Source organism: Cetorhinus maximus, chromosome 3 (genome assembly GCF_964194155.1).
Source record: "Cetorhinus maximus chromosome 3, sCetMax3.hap1.1, whole genome shotgun sequence".
Classification (NCBI taxonomy): domain Eukaryota; kingdom Metazoa; phylum Chordata; class Chondrichthyes; order Lamniformes; family Cetorhinidae; genus Cetorhinus; species Cetorhinus maximus.
This window is the reverse complement of record NC_135881.1, coordinates 168,018,334-168,032,123: the sequence shown is the minus strand read 5'-3', so window position 1 is coordinate 168,032,123 and position 13,790 is coordinate 168,018,334. Positions and strand designations below refer to the sequence as shown.

Below are 13,790 nucleotides of genomic sequence, written 5' to 3'. Positions count from 1 at the left end.
ACCCCTGATCAGTCCAATTTATGCACTATTTTAGTGATGGATTCTTGATGCTTTCCAAAGTCGCCTAACAATTGCTACTTGAAAAGGTTAACCCACACATACCTTCTCAGGGAAAACAGAGGTGGGAAATAGATGCATAACCAAGGACAATGTAGACCACAAAGTTCATTTGCCCTGATTTTTGCACATGGGGATCGTGATTCACAACGTGTCAACACCAGTTCAGATGGAGATGTACAAGACACAAAATTCATCTGCCCACTTGATCTGAATGATGTTGCACACGCTCCTGCACCTTCAGTACTGGTCCCCTCTTCTGAACAAGGCCAGTGTGCTCTGCACACAGCAGGAGGTGCCAGCTGCCTTGTTACACATGATGAGGTACAGGCAAGCCTGCTTTTTCTAAGAGGCATGAGTGCTTCTTAAAGGAATGAGGGAAAAAAAGATTGCTGCAATGGAAATCCTTGCAAACTAAACACCGGGCACACCAGAGAAAACAGTGTGGACCACAGTTCTTGACAGTCTTTGCACTTAGATGCCAAAGATTGTCCATAAACTCTAGTCAATAATAATTCCAACAAACATAGTGGCCGATGCAGCAGGAGGAGAAATGCCATGTTCCTGCAGGGAGACCTCAAGAGCTACCCTCAGAAGGGATGGGAGCAGGTGGTCACCATCAGCGAATGCATCTGAACATTACATCTCCAACTTACCACAACACCAACTTCACAGGCTGCTAATCACACCACCTTCCCCCACCATCCAGCAATACTCCCCAGCACTCAGGGCTATGCCAAACATCCAGAAGCTCCATTTTGCTCTCAACATGCAGATGCTGCCAGCCTCACATCAATCTCTTGCTGCCTCCATGTGCCACCAGCTACGGCAGGCACATCGTTCAAACACAGTATTACAGAGTCACTGACATTCTATCCTCTCTCTTGCAGGACAAGATGGCACACAAATGAAAGGAGATCAGAACCATCAGTGGACATCTCCTGAGTTTTAAGTTGGAAAGGGAGAAAGAAAGACTTGCATTTATATGGTGCTTTTCTTGACCACCATACAGGCCTCAAAAAGCCAATGAAGTACTTTTGAAATGCAGTCAGTGTTGTAATGTAGGAAATGTGGCAGCCAATCTGTGCACAGCAAACTCCCACAAACAGTAATGTGATAAAGACCAGATAATCTGTTTTTGTGATACTGATTGAGGAATAAATATTGGCCAGAATACCAGGGATAATTCCCTTGCTCTTCTTCAAAATATGGGATCTTTTACTGCCAACCTGAGAGGGCAGATGAGGCCTTGTCTCAACATCTTACCCAAAAGATGGTACCTCTAACAGTGTGGCATTCTCTCAGTAGTGAACTTCAGTGTCAGCCTAGATTTTTGTGCTCAAGTCCTGGAGTGGGGCTTGAACCTAGAACTTTGCAGCTCAAAGGCAAGACTGCTACCAACTGAGAACAAAGATGGCTCTCTGCAAGCTGCGACAGGACCTGCAATATTTGATGCTGCTGAGAACATTGCAGAAGATATATTTTTCTGTTTTATGGTCCTTTCTCAATGCCCAGTGCACCCTCATCCTGTTAGCTGGCATGATGAACAACCTATAGATAGTGCCCTTGGTTGCGGTTACCTCACTGCCCTTGGATGTGGTTTCCTGGAGTTAAGACACAACGTGGACGAGCCACGTAAATACTCGGATTGGACGCTACATAAATTGTGCATCCCACCCCCACTAGAGCTGTACCTTGAGTGTCCTGCCATCCATTCTTAATTAGCACATTCTCTTAGATAATATCACCACCTTTAACACGTCTTTGTTCCTTTGTCTGTGACACCTTTTGATTATCTGCTCCTATCACTGCTTGCTTGTCCCTACTACCACCCCACCACCCCCCAAACTTCTCTCCCCCCACCCCGCCTTAAACCAGCTTATATTTCACCCCTCTCCTAACTTTACTCAGTTCTGCTGAAGGGTCATGAGGACTCAAAACGTCAACTCTTTTCTCCTACGCCGATGCTGCCAGACCTGAGTTTTTCCAGGTAATTCTGTTTTTGTTTCGGATTTCCAGCATCCGCAGTAGTTTTTTGTTTTTAGCTCTATAGATAGTGTGACCATTATCCTGTTGCTTCTCATCCCATACTTCCCCTTCAGAGTTCCTGCTTTCAAACAACCAAAACTGCTGTCTGCACAGCAGACCAAAGGAGGAGGGAGAGAGCAACAGCAGACCAATGACAAAGAAGCCCCATCACTTGATCTCACGCTCGCAGCCACAAGCTCAGACACCAACATTGCACTTATCTTGGAAGCTAGCATAAAACTGGTATCAGCACGTGGCAAGTCACTAGGCATGAGTGGGCTGCAAGCAGGTCATGGGGAAAAGATGGTTTGTTTACCAGTTCTGTAGAGGGCGAGGTGGCAAATAAGTACTGCTGCAGGCGATTCAGGTGAGGATCTCAAAGGGGCAGCATGCAAATGCCACACTCAACAGGAATGCACACCAAAATGCTGAGTGCATTGGCTGGCCGACCAGACAGCATCACACAGAGCTTGTCCTCTCTGCAGCCTCTGATCATCTCCCTGTTATGCTGCAGACCCAAGGACATGGTCACTGCTGCTCCCATATCTGCTGCAACCTTCATGTGGACAGATCACCTATCTACTTCACAGCTATCTCTGTGAGAATGAGGCACCACTCTCTGGGAAATGCACCAAAACACTTCGAAGAACACTCCAAAGTACTTTCAGACACTTTCCAATACTTATCTGCAATCGGGACAGCTGGGCCTTTAAATACTGCTACTGCAGGGCCCATCCCGCTGCTCGATGCTTCTTTTCTCAGGCATGAGCAACGCAGGTGTTGCCAGGATCTACACTGTCCAAGTTTGGAATCCTGGCCTCATCTCAGCTGGTTAGGTTGTATATGATGTCAGGATAGTGTCAATTTATTATGTTCAGGCAAGCACAGCGGATGGGGATACGAGTGCTCATATCAATAAAGGGTACTGCACAGGCCATACAGGCAGCAGCACGTGAGTGAATTTCTTGCCCACTGTGTTTATTAAAAAAATTCTCTACTTCCTAAGATGATTGGCAGCAGAGATAATGAGGTTTTGACAGCTCAAATTATGTTTCTGCACTGCGCATAGATATTCTGCATATATATAAGTAGATGGATATTTAAGAAAATGGTGAGACTCGTTGCCTACAATTCCTGCACTACGTGGGAACTTTAGGATGCTTCATGTGTCCTACCACAAGAGCAGGAGATGACTCCAGTTGCTCAAGCTTTGGGTTTTGAGTCACCACAAGATACGTGGAGGGCTGAAAACAGGGGGAGGCAGCGGTGTAGTGGTATTGTCACTGGGCTGGTAATCCAGAGGCCCAGTGTAATGCTCTGGGGACCTGGGTTTGAATCCCACCATGGCAGATGGTGGAATTTGAACTCAATAAAAACCTGGAATTAGAAGTCTAACGATGACCATGAGACCATTGTCAGTTGTCGCAAAGACCCATCTGGTTCACTAATGCCCTTCAGGGAAAGAAATCTGCCACCCTCACCTGGTCTGGCCTACATGTAACTCCAGATCTGCAGTAATGTGGTTGATGTCCTCTGAAATGGCGTAGCAAGCCACTCAGTTGTATCAAATCGCCAGTAAGTCAATAAAAATGTGAAACCAGACAGGCCACCCAGCATCGACGCAGACACCAGAAACAACAACGGGAAACTCAGCCCTGTCGACCCTACTAACATCTGTGCTGTGTCTCACAGGCTAATCAAGCAACTGCTCACGGAATCATAGCTTACAGATCGCCACCATCACCAACCCTGGGTATGTCCTGATCCTGCAGAGGTGGCAGCACTGTGGTATACAGTCAGGGGGGTGTTGTTCAGGGAGTCCTCAACACAGACTTTGGCCCCCATGAAGCCTCATGACATCAGGTCAAACATGGGCAAGGAAACCTTCTGCTAATTATCATGTGCTATTCCCCCCACAGCCGATGAATCAGTGCTCCTCCATGTTGAACACCACTTGGAGGAAGAACTGAGGGTGGCAAGGGTGCAGAATGTACTCTGGGTAGGGACTTCAATGTCCATCACCTAGAGTGGCTCGGTAGCACCACCACAGACCTAGCTGGCCGAGTCCTAAATGACATAGCTGCTAGACTGCAGCAGGTGGTGAGGTGAGGGAACCAACAAGAGGGAAAAACATACTTGACCTCATCCTCACCAACCTGCCTGCCGCAGATGCACTTGTCCATGACAGTATCAGTAGGAGTACCACAGTACAGTCCTTGTGGAGATGAAGTCCCGTCTTCACACTGAGGACACCCTCCATCATGTTGTGTAGCACCACCACTGTGCTAAATGGAATAGATTTCGAACAGATCTAGCAACAAGGCTGGACATCCATGAGGCGCAGTGGGCCATCAGCAGCAGCATCAGAATTGTACTCGAACATAATCTGTAACCTCATGGCCTGGCATATCCCCCACTCTACCATTACCACCAAGTCAGGGGATCAACCCTGGCTTAATGAAGAATGCAGGAGGGCATGCCAGGAGCAACAACAGGGATACCTAAAAAATTAAGTGTCAACCTGGTGAAGCTAGAACACAGGACTACTTGTGTGCCAAACAGCATAAGCAGCAAGTGATAGACAGAGCTAAGCAATTCCACAACCAACAGATCAGATCTAAACTCTACAGTCCTGCCACATCAGTCATGAATAGTGGTGGACAATTAAACAACTCACTGGAGGAGGAGGCTCCACAAATATCCCCATCCTCAATGAGAGAGGAGCCCAGCACATCAGTGCAAAAGATAAGGTTGAAGCATTCACAACAACCTTCAGCCCGAAGTGCTGGGTGGATGATCCATCTCGGCCTCCTCCAGAGTTCCCCAGCATCACAGATGCCAGTCTTCAGCCAATTCGATTCTTTCCATGTGATATCAAGAAATGGTTTTGGGCACTGGATACTGCAAAGGCTATGGGCCCTGACAATATTCCAGCAATAGTACTGAAGACTTGTGCTCCAGAATTTGCCATGCTCCTAGCCAAGTTGTTCTAGTACAGCTACAGCACAGGCATCTACTCAGCAATGTGGAAAACAGTCTAGCTATGTCCTGCACACAAAAAGCAGAACAATCCAACCCAACCAATTACCACCCTATCAGTCTACTCTCAATCATCAGTAAAGTGATGGAAGGAGTCATCAAGAGTGCTATCAAGCGGCACTTGCTTAGCAATAACCTGCTCACTGATGCTCAGTTTGGGTTCCGCCAGGGCCACTCAGCTCCTGACCTCGTTACACCCTTGGTTCAAACATGGACAAAAGAGCTGAACTCGAGTTGAGGCGAGTGTGACAGCCCATGACATCAAGGCAGCATTTGATTGAGTGTGGCATCAAGGAGCCCTAGCAAAACAAGAATCCATGGGAATCAGAGGGAAAACTCTCCGCTGGTTGGAGTCATACTTAGCACAAAGGAAGATGGATGTGGTTGTTGGAAGTCAATCATCTCAGTTCCAGGACATCACTGCAGGAGTTCCTCAGGGTAGTGCCCTTGGCCCAACCATCTTCAGCTGCTTCAATGACCCTCCATCCATCATAAAGTCAGAAGTGGGGATGTTCGCTGATGATTGCACAATCTTCAGCACCATTTGCAACTCCTCAGACACTGAAGCAGTCCATGCCTAAATGCAGCAAGACCTGGACAATATCCACGCTTGGGCTGACAAGTGGCATGTAACATTTACACCACACAAGTGCCAGGCAACGACCATATCCAACAAGAGAGAATCTAACCATCGCCCCTTGACATTCAAATGGCATTACCATCACTGAATCCCCCACTATCAACATCCTGGGGGGGTTACCATCGTCCAGAAGCTGAACTGGACTAACCATATAAATACTGTGCCTACAAGAACAAGTCTGAGGCTAGGAATCCTGCAGCAAGTAACTCACCTCTTGACTGCCCACAGCCTGTCCCCCATCTATAAGGCACAAGTCAGGAGTGTGATGGAATATTCCCTGCTTGCCTGGATGAGTGCAGATCCAACAACCCTCAAGAAGCTTGATGCCATACAGGACAAAGCAGCCTGATTGATTGGCACCCCATCAAACAAACATTCACTCCCTCCACCACTAACAGTGGTAGCAGTGTGTGCCATCTACAAGGTTCACTGCAGAAACTCACCAAGGCTGCTTAGGCAGCACCTTCCAAACCCATGACCACTACCATCTAGTAGGACAGGGCAGCAGATACATGGGAACACGGCCACCTGTAAGTTCCCCTCCAAGCCATTCACCATCCTGACTTGGAAATATATCGCCCTTCCTTCGCTGTCACTGGGTCCAAATCCTGGAACTCCTCCCTAATAGCACTGTGGGTGTACCTCCACCGCAGGGTGTGCAGCGGTTCAAGGAGGCAGCTCGCCACCAACTTTTCAAGGGCAATTAGGGATGGACAATAAACGCCGGCCTAGCTAGTGACGCCCATGTCCCGTAAAATGATTAAAGGACAGCATGGTTGGAACAACAAATAAACAGTGATGACTGGGGATTCAATAGTCAATGGGATAGACAGACATTTCTGCTATTGCTGACACGATTCTTACACTGTGTGCAACCTCCCTGGTGCCAGCATAAAGGAAAGCATTGAATGGCTATAGAACATTCTGGGGGTGTGAAGTGGAAACACCTAGAAGTTATGCTCCATGTCAGAACTAGCAACAGGGGAAGGAAAGGATTGGAATCCTGCAGTCAAAGTTTCAGGAGCTATGGAGGAATTCAGGTGGTAATCTCTGGCTTACTCCCAGTGCCACTTGCTCATGAGTATAGAAGCTGTAATGAAAGGCAGGCATGTAACCAGTAAAATGGTGCAGAGTGGAAGGCCTTAGATTCATAGGGCACTGGGACCAGTTCTGGGACAAGATGTATAAGGTGAACAGGCTGTAACTTTACAGGGCCAGGACCTATGCCCTTGTGAGGAGGTTATGAGTGCTCCGGAGTGAGGGGAAGAGAGGGGGTGGAGGGGGAGGGGGTTGAGTTGCTGGGTGTGTAAGTAGGTAAGTAGGCCTGGGTGGTTAGTTTTTAGTTTAACTTGGCCATTCTTGTACTGTATTCACTGTAACAATGAAGCCATTTTGACACCAACGCATGACTAAAGATGCAATTTTGTATTCTGTATTAACCACAATTATTAATCAAATTACTGTATTAAGGTAGTAACCAGTCATGAAACAGCTGATTCTACAAGTAGTGACCTTTAATTGAGCTACAATTAACAAATCAATAATCATTAGTAGGACTGGGTTTTCATTTAAAACTTAAGTTCAATCATTGTCAGTCTCCATATCGGTATGAGAAAGCACAGTTTCAAATATGCTGCTCTAGCAGTGAAGTTTTCGGATTCCAGGTAAGACTCCCTGAGTAAGGTACATAGTGATCATGCAGAGTTTGGTCAAATGAATAGAGAAATTATTCAAGATCAGATAGACAGTGCGAAACAGCTCCATTGTGTTCTTGTCTGAGACACCGAGGCCAAGTGGCTACTGTGATTAAGAACCAATTAAATTAGCCTAGCAACATCAACAGCCAACTATTAAACTGGATAAAGTCCAACTCTGTCATAGGGTGACAGTCACTCAGGGGGTTAAAAGCAGGGGTTCTTTAAGGTTTAGTTACTAATTGAGTACTAAAGACTCTTGAGGCAAGAACCATGAGTACATCTCCACAAGAGAGATTGTGTCCAAAATGGAGTATTGAGAGAGTTACACTTCAATGGACTGATCACTCAGATGAAGTTGTAAAAGTCAGTGTCTTGTGTTGTTAAGTACACCTTTTTCCTTTAATAAATGCTTTAAATTTACTATCCAAAGAGTTCAGTTTTTATCTTAATTGGTTAAGTCTTGCCCAATCCAAAGCAAATTTATTAAGTCACTAGCAAATTGCAGGCTAATTGGGGTGGCTGAAATCAATCGTGTTGCAGATTTCAGAATCACAGTAAAATCAGATAACAATGTCCTTGCATGTAGGTTACAATTGCTCTCAGCGCAGGTTTAAACTACTGTGGTGGGCAGCAGGTGGGGGAGAGACGGAGGGGTGGAGTATTAAGTTGAAGCACGAGAGAAGAAACAAGATGCAAAGAGGAAGGGGCGAGACATTAGAATAAAAAAAGTTATGCAGAAATAGAAGCCATCAGAGGGGGAAATGCAAGGTATATTAGATTGATTTTGGGTAAATGCACAGAGTGTGGCAAATAAAGTTGGTGAATGTTAAACAAAGGCTGCAACATGTGATGATGATATTGTCACACTAACAGAAATCTGGCATTAAGAAGGGAAGGATTAGGAATACAGTAATCTTGGCTCTATACTAATCAGGATAGATAGGGAAGAAAAAAAGAGAATGGGGTGGCAGTATTGATCAAAGATCACCATGGGATTTCTTTTAGTGCTTAAAAACACATGCTGTGCTGGGTTATTTTGATAGTTTAAATTGCATTTCTGGATAATTTGGAAGCTTTTAAAAGCAAAAAAATAGCTGAATTAACAGAAGTAGACTTGCACAAGTAGCTACTATTACATCATAAATTAGGGAAATTAAATGTAGCAATAATTGAGCAAATGGTTTCTGATCCTCCCTTTGACAAAATCCTACCCAAGGCATAACGTTCCTTCAATATATATCACTTAGCTTTACAGTCATAACACTTAATGGTGACCACAGTACTCTAATCAAACAATAGTTTCTTGTTGGTTAAGCTGCTGACTTTATTTGAAAGATATCTTTGCTTATAGAATCTTTACAAACTGCCATCCATGTCGTACTACTTTCATCAATATCATTGTGTGGGAAATATTGTGAACCACAGGGCAAAAATGTTCACTTGCCAAGATTACCATATCAAACGGCGAGTAGGACTAAGTTAAAAACAAAAAACTACTGCGGATGCTGGAAATCCAAAACAAAAACAGAATTACCTGGAAAAACTCAGCAGGTCTGGCAGCATCGGCGGAGAAGAGTTGACGTTTCGAGTCCCCATGACCTGTTCTGTTGAAGGGTCATGAGGACTCGAAACGTCAACTCTTTTCTTCTCCGCCGATGCTGCCAGACCTGCTCAGTTTTTCCAGGTAATTCTGTTTTTGTAGTAGGACTAAGTTGTTTGGCATACAGAAGGAACTGGTGGGAGAGATGTTCTACCTTTTGTAGTGCTTCCTCTGTTTTTTCTGGATTGGCCTTCAATGCTTGTGAGGCATCGTTGACAGGAATAGGCATAAACCTTAAAGTATAGTTCCTGTGAATAAAAAGCGCAGGGTTAATATCAATCCATCCTTTAACATCATGGACTTGCTGCTTTTCTTAATGATAAATATGTTAAATCCAGACGAATACATGCGTAGCCAAGTGGTAAGCCTCTCCTTAACGGTAGCACTCTCACCTTCATCAGAAAATTGTGCATTCAAACTTGAAGTCAGAACCCACCTTCAGTGTGGTATTGAGGAACACTGCATTGTCAGGTTTGCTGTCTTTTGGATGAGATGTTTAAAACAAAGCCTAAGCTAAAACAGAATTACCTGGAAAAACTCAGCAGGTCTGGCAGCATCGGTGGAGAAGAAATCAGTTAACGCCTAAGCTGTTTGCTCAGATGGATGCAAACAAACCCCTCACATTTTAGACGAGCTCTGACTGGCATCCTGGCCAACATCTAATCCTTAACTCACTAAAACAGTTTATTTGGTCATTCATTTCATTTTTCTTTGTGGGTCCTTGGTGTGTGAAAATTGGCTGTTGCATTTGCTGACATAATAAGTGACTACTCTTCAAAAGCAATTTGTTATCTGTGAACTGCTTTGTGAAAGGGGCTATACAAATAAAAAGCTGTTTCTTTTTCTTTGTGCTTGAAGCTTAGCATATTTTACCAAGCCCTTGAAGTTTGAAGGAACGTTGCACTAGGGTCAAGAATTCTAAATAAAATGTAACAAGAATCCAAAACTCTTTCCTTGGAATGAAAGTCTGCAGTCTGAAGGAGAGGTTCTGAACTAAGATTGAACAATTTCAGTCCAGTTTTCAGCACATAAAACTATTCATGTAATTGGGTAGAAGTTGGACATGATAGTGTAATCATAAAGATGGCTGTTGGACTACTTGTTCCTGATTTTAATCACTTCACCATTTGTGACCATGCCTTCAGTTGCCAAGGTCCTAAGCTCTGGAATTCGCTCCCTAAACCTCTCCTGTCTCACTTTCTTCCTTTAAGACACTCTTAAAACCTACCTCTTTGACCAAGTTTTTGGTTATTGCCCTAAAATCTCAAGCGGCTAGGTGTCATATTTTATTTTATGCCTCTGTGAAGTGCCTTAGGAGGTTTTCATAGAAATCACAGAATTGTTACAAGTGCAGGAGGAGGCCATTCAACCCATCGTGTCTGCACTGGCTCTGCAAATGAGCAATATCATTCTCAATATCATTCTCCTGCCTTTTCCCCGTAACCCTGCACATTATTTCTGTTTAAATAATCATCCAATGCCCTCTTAAATGCCTCAAATGAACCTGCCTCCACCACACTTCCAGGCAGTGCATTCCAGACCCGAACCACTTGCTGTGAGAAAAAGTTTTTTTTCTCACATCGTAATTGCTTCTTTCGCAAATCACTTTAAATCTGTGCCCTCTCATTCTCAATCCTGTTACAAGCGGGAACAGTTTCTCCCTATCCACTCTGTCCAGTCCTCTCATGATTTTGAACACCTCTATCAAATCTTTTCTTAGCCTTCTCCTCTCCAAGGAAAGCAGTCCCAACTTATCCAATCCATCTTTATAACTGAAATTTCTCATCCCTGGAACCATTTTTGTAAACCTCTTCCGCACTTTCTCTAATGTGTTCACATCCTTCCTAAAGTGTGGCACCCAGAGCTGTACACGATACTCCAGCTGAGGTCTAAATAGTGTCCTATACAAGTTCAGCATTACCTCCTTGCTCTTGTACTCTATGCCCCTGTTAATAATGCTTTATTAACTGCTCTACCTGTCCTGCCACCTTTAATGACTTATGCACATATACACATATATCCCTCTGCTCCTGCACACCCTTTAGAATTGTACCCCTTACTTTATATTGTCTCTCCATGTTCTTCCTACCAAAATGAATCACCTCACACTTCTCTGCATTTAACTTCATCTGTCACCTATCTGCCCACTCAATCAACTTGTCTATGTCCTTTTGAAGTTCTACACTGTTCTCCTCACAGTTCACAATGCTTCCAAGTTTTGTACCATCTGCAAACTTTGAAATTGTCCCCTGCACACCAAGATCTAGATCATTAATATATAGCAGGAAAAGCAAGGTTCCCAATACTGGCTCCTGGAGAACTTCACTACAAACCTTCCTCCAGCCCGAAAAATATCCATTAACCATTACACACTGCTTCCTATTTTTCAGCCAATTGTGTATCCATGTTGCTACTGTCCCTTTTATTTCATGAGCTATAGCTTTTCTCACAGGTCTGTTGTGCAGCACTGTATCAAATGACTTTTGGAAGTCCATTACACCACACCAAGAGCATTACCCTCATCAACACTCTCTGTTGCCTCTGCAATAAACTCCCAACAAGTTGGTTAAACATTATTTTCCCTTAAGAAATCCATGCTGACTGGACTGTAATTGCTGGGCTTATCCTTACAACCTTCTTTGAACAAGGGCATAATTTTTGCAATTCTCCAGTCTTCTGGCACCTTCCCTGAGTCTAGCGAAGACTGAAAGATTATGGCCAATGCCCCTGCATTTCCACTCTCATTTCCTTCAATATCCTTGGATGCATTTCATCCGGTCCCGGTGCCTTGTCAACTTTAAGTACCAACAGTTTATCCAATACCTCCTTCTTATCAATGGTGATTCCTTCTGGTGATAGAGTTTCCTCCTCTGTCACCATGGTCTGGGTAGCATTTGCTTCCTTGGTAAGGGAAGATGCAAAGTATTCATTTAATACCTCAGCCATGGTCCCCTTGTCCATGTATAAATCCCCTTTTTGGCCCCTAATCGGCTCTACTCCTTTTACCACCCTTGGAAGACTTTGGGGTTCCCCTTTATGTTGGCCACCAGTCTTTTCTCATAATCCCTCTTCACTTCTTATTTGCTTCTTCACCTCTCCTCCGAACCTTCTCTATTCAGTTTGGTTCTCAATTGTATTTTCTACCTGGCACCTTTCATAAGCACACATATTTTTCTTATTTATCTTAATTTCTGTCTCCCTTTTCATCTAGGGAGCTCTAGATTTGTTTGCCCTACCTTTCCCTTTTGAGGGAATATGCCTTGATCGTGCCCGAACCATTTCTTCCTTGAAGGTAGCTGATTGCTCAGTAACAGGCTTTCCTGCCAACTTTTGGTTCCAGTCTATTCGGCCCAGCTCCATTCTTACCGCATTGAAGTCGGCTCTTCCCCAGTAAATTATTCTTACTCTAGATTTCCCATTGTCTTTTTCTACCTTCATCATAAACCTCATGATACAATGATCACTGTCTCCTAAATGTTCCCCCACTGACACTTGATCTCATTATGTTCAAGGTGCTATACAAATCCAAGTTGTTGGTGTTGGGTGGCGCAGAAACTTCAAATCACTGCTGTGAGAGTAGTTTTCTACGGCCAGGACACCTGGGCAATTCAAGAGGAAGTTGAGAGTGATATGTCCCTATGCCACACATACACTGACATAGACCTAGAATAAGACTTCCAAACCCACAATGTATCCCAGGGTTCTCAGATGTACCTGAATTAACGTAACTTTCAAATGCTGATCAACTCCATAAGCATCTTACATATTTTAGTTTTCTATCATGTGTTCACCAACCATGAGGACCAATTCTATGAATGTACACTGCCAATTTCTGAACGTTAACTGTTTTCACAATATGCAATATCTCCATCAGTAGCATGCATTTGCCCCATTGTGTCCACATTTACAGGAATTTTAAAGCTAGAAACTGGTGCAAATCTTGCAAAAACTTTGCATTTTGAACACGTAACCAAAGAACAGGACTTCCAGTTATGAATCAACTTGAGAAGTTAGGGCTACTGAAACTTTTAATTTTCCAAAAACTCCTGATGTGTGCCAAAATACGCTGGATTTTCTTACACAGGAATTGCTAGACAAAAAAAATCTAAGTCCACCTTGATCATCTAGTTGCAGAAAGTAGTGATACTCTTTTCGAGTTATCAACAGTCACAGATTGCAACTCTTTTCGAGTACAATCACAGTTCTTGGTTTCCGGGAGTGGGACATGAACCCACAGCCCTCTGATTCAAAGGCGAGGGTGCTATGAACTGAGCCACAGCTGACACCTCCAGAAAGTAGTGATAATGAAGTTGTTGATTAATCATAGCAATCAATTTCATCAATTAGTCTACAACAGACCAAACATGACAAGAGGAAACCCTCTGTAACGGAGCGCTTTGGGAACCATAGGTCCAAAGTCACTTTTTTTCCCCTAAGCATTGTACTACCACATGTCATATTTCAAAATGAGAATAATGCTATCTATATCTCAAAATTTATTTTCTGAAAGTAATCCTTTTAATTTGCATTTGATTGAAATCAATGTTATGTTCTTCCACCAACTCCTGAGGAAATGCCTGTTCCACAGATTTGACCACTTGCTCATTGAAATATTGGCCCATATTGTACCATGAGTGGCGAAGGAAAGCCTTTTGCATTCACTTCGCGCCCAGTTGCCCATAGGCTTTTAGTGGGCTTGCCAGGGTAGATTTCAATTCTTCTAGTGTCT

The 13,790-nt window shown here is 44.0% G+C and overlaps 1 protein-coding gene across 4 annotated transcripts in view; it reads right to left on the bottom strand.

The window, feature by feature from the left end:
* The window catches only part of LOC144679016 (F-actin-uncapping protein LRRC16A-like), a 431,407-nt gene that overhangs the window by 114,072 nt on the left and 303,545 nt on the right, over positions 1-13,790 (bottom strand). For all 4 annotated transcript variants that reach the window (XM_078539233.1, XM_078539234.1, XM_078539236.1 and 1 more), the window contains exon 23: positions 9,216-9,309. In XM_078539233.1, coding sequence (XP_078395359.1) covers positions 9,216-9,309 — 94 coding nt within the window. The remainder of the gene's footprint in view (positions 1-9,215; positions 9,310-13,790) is intronic.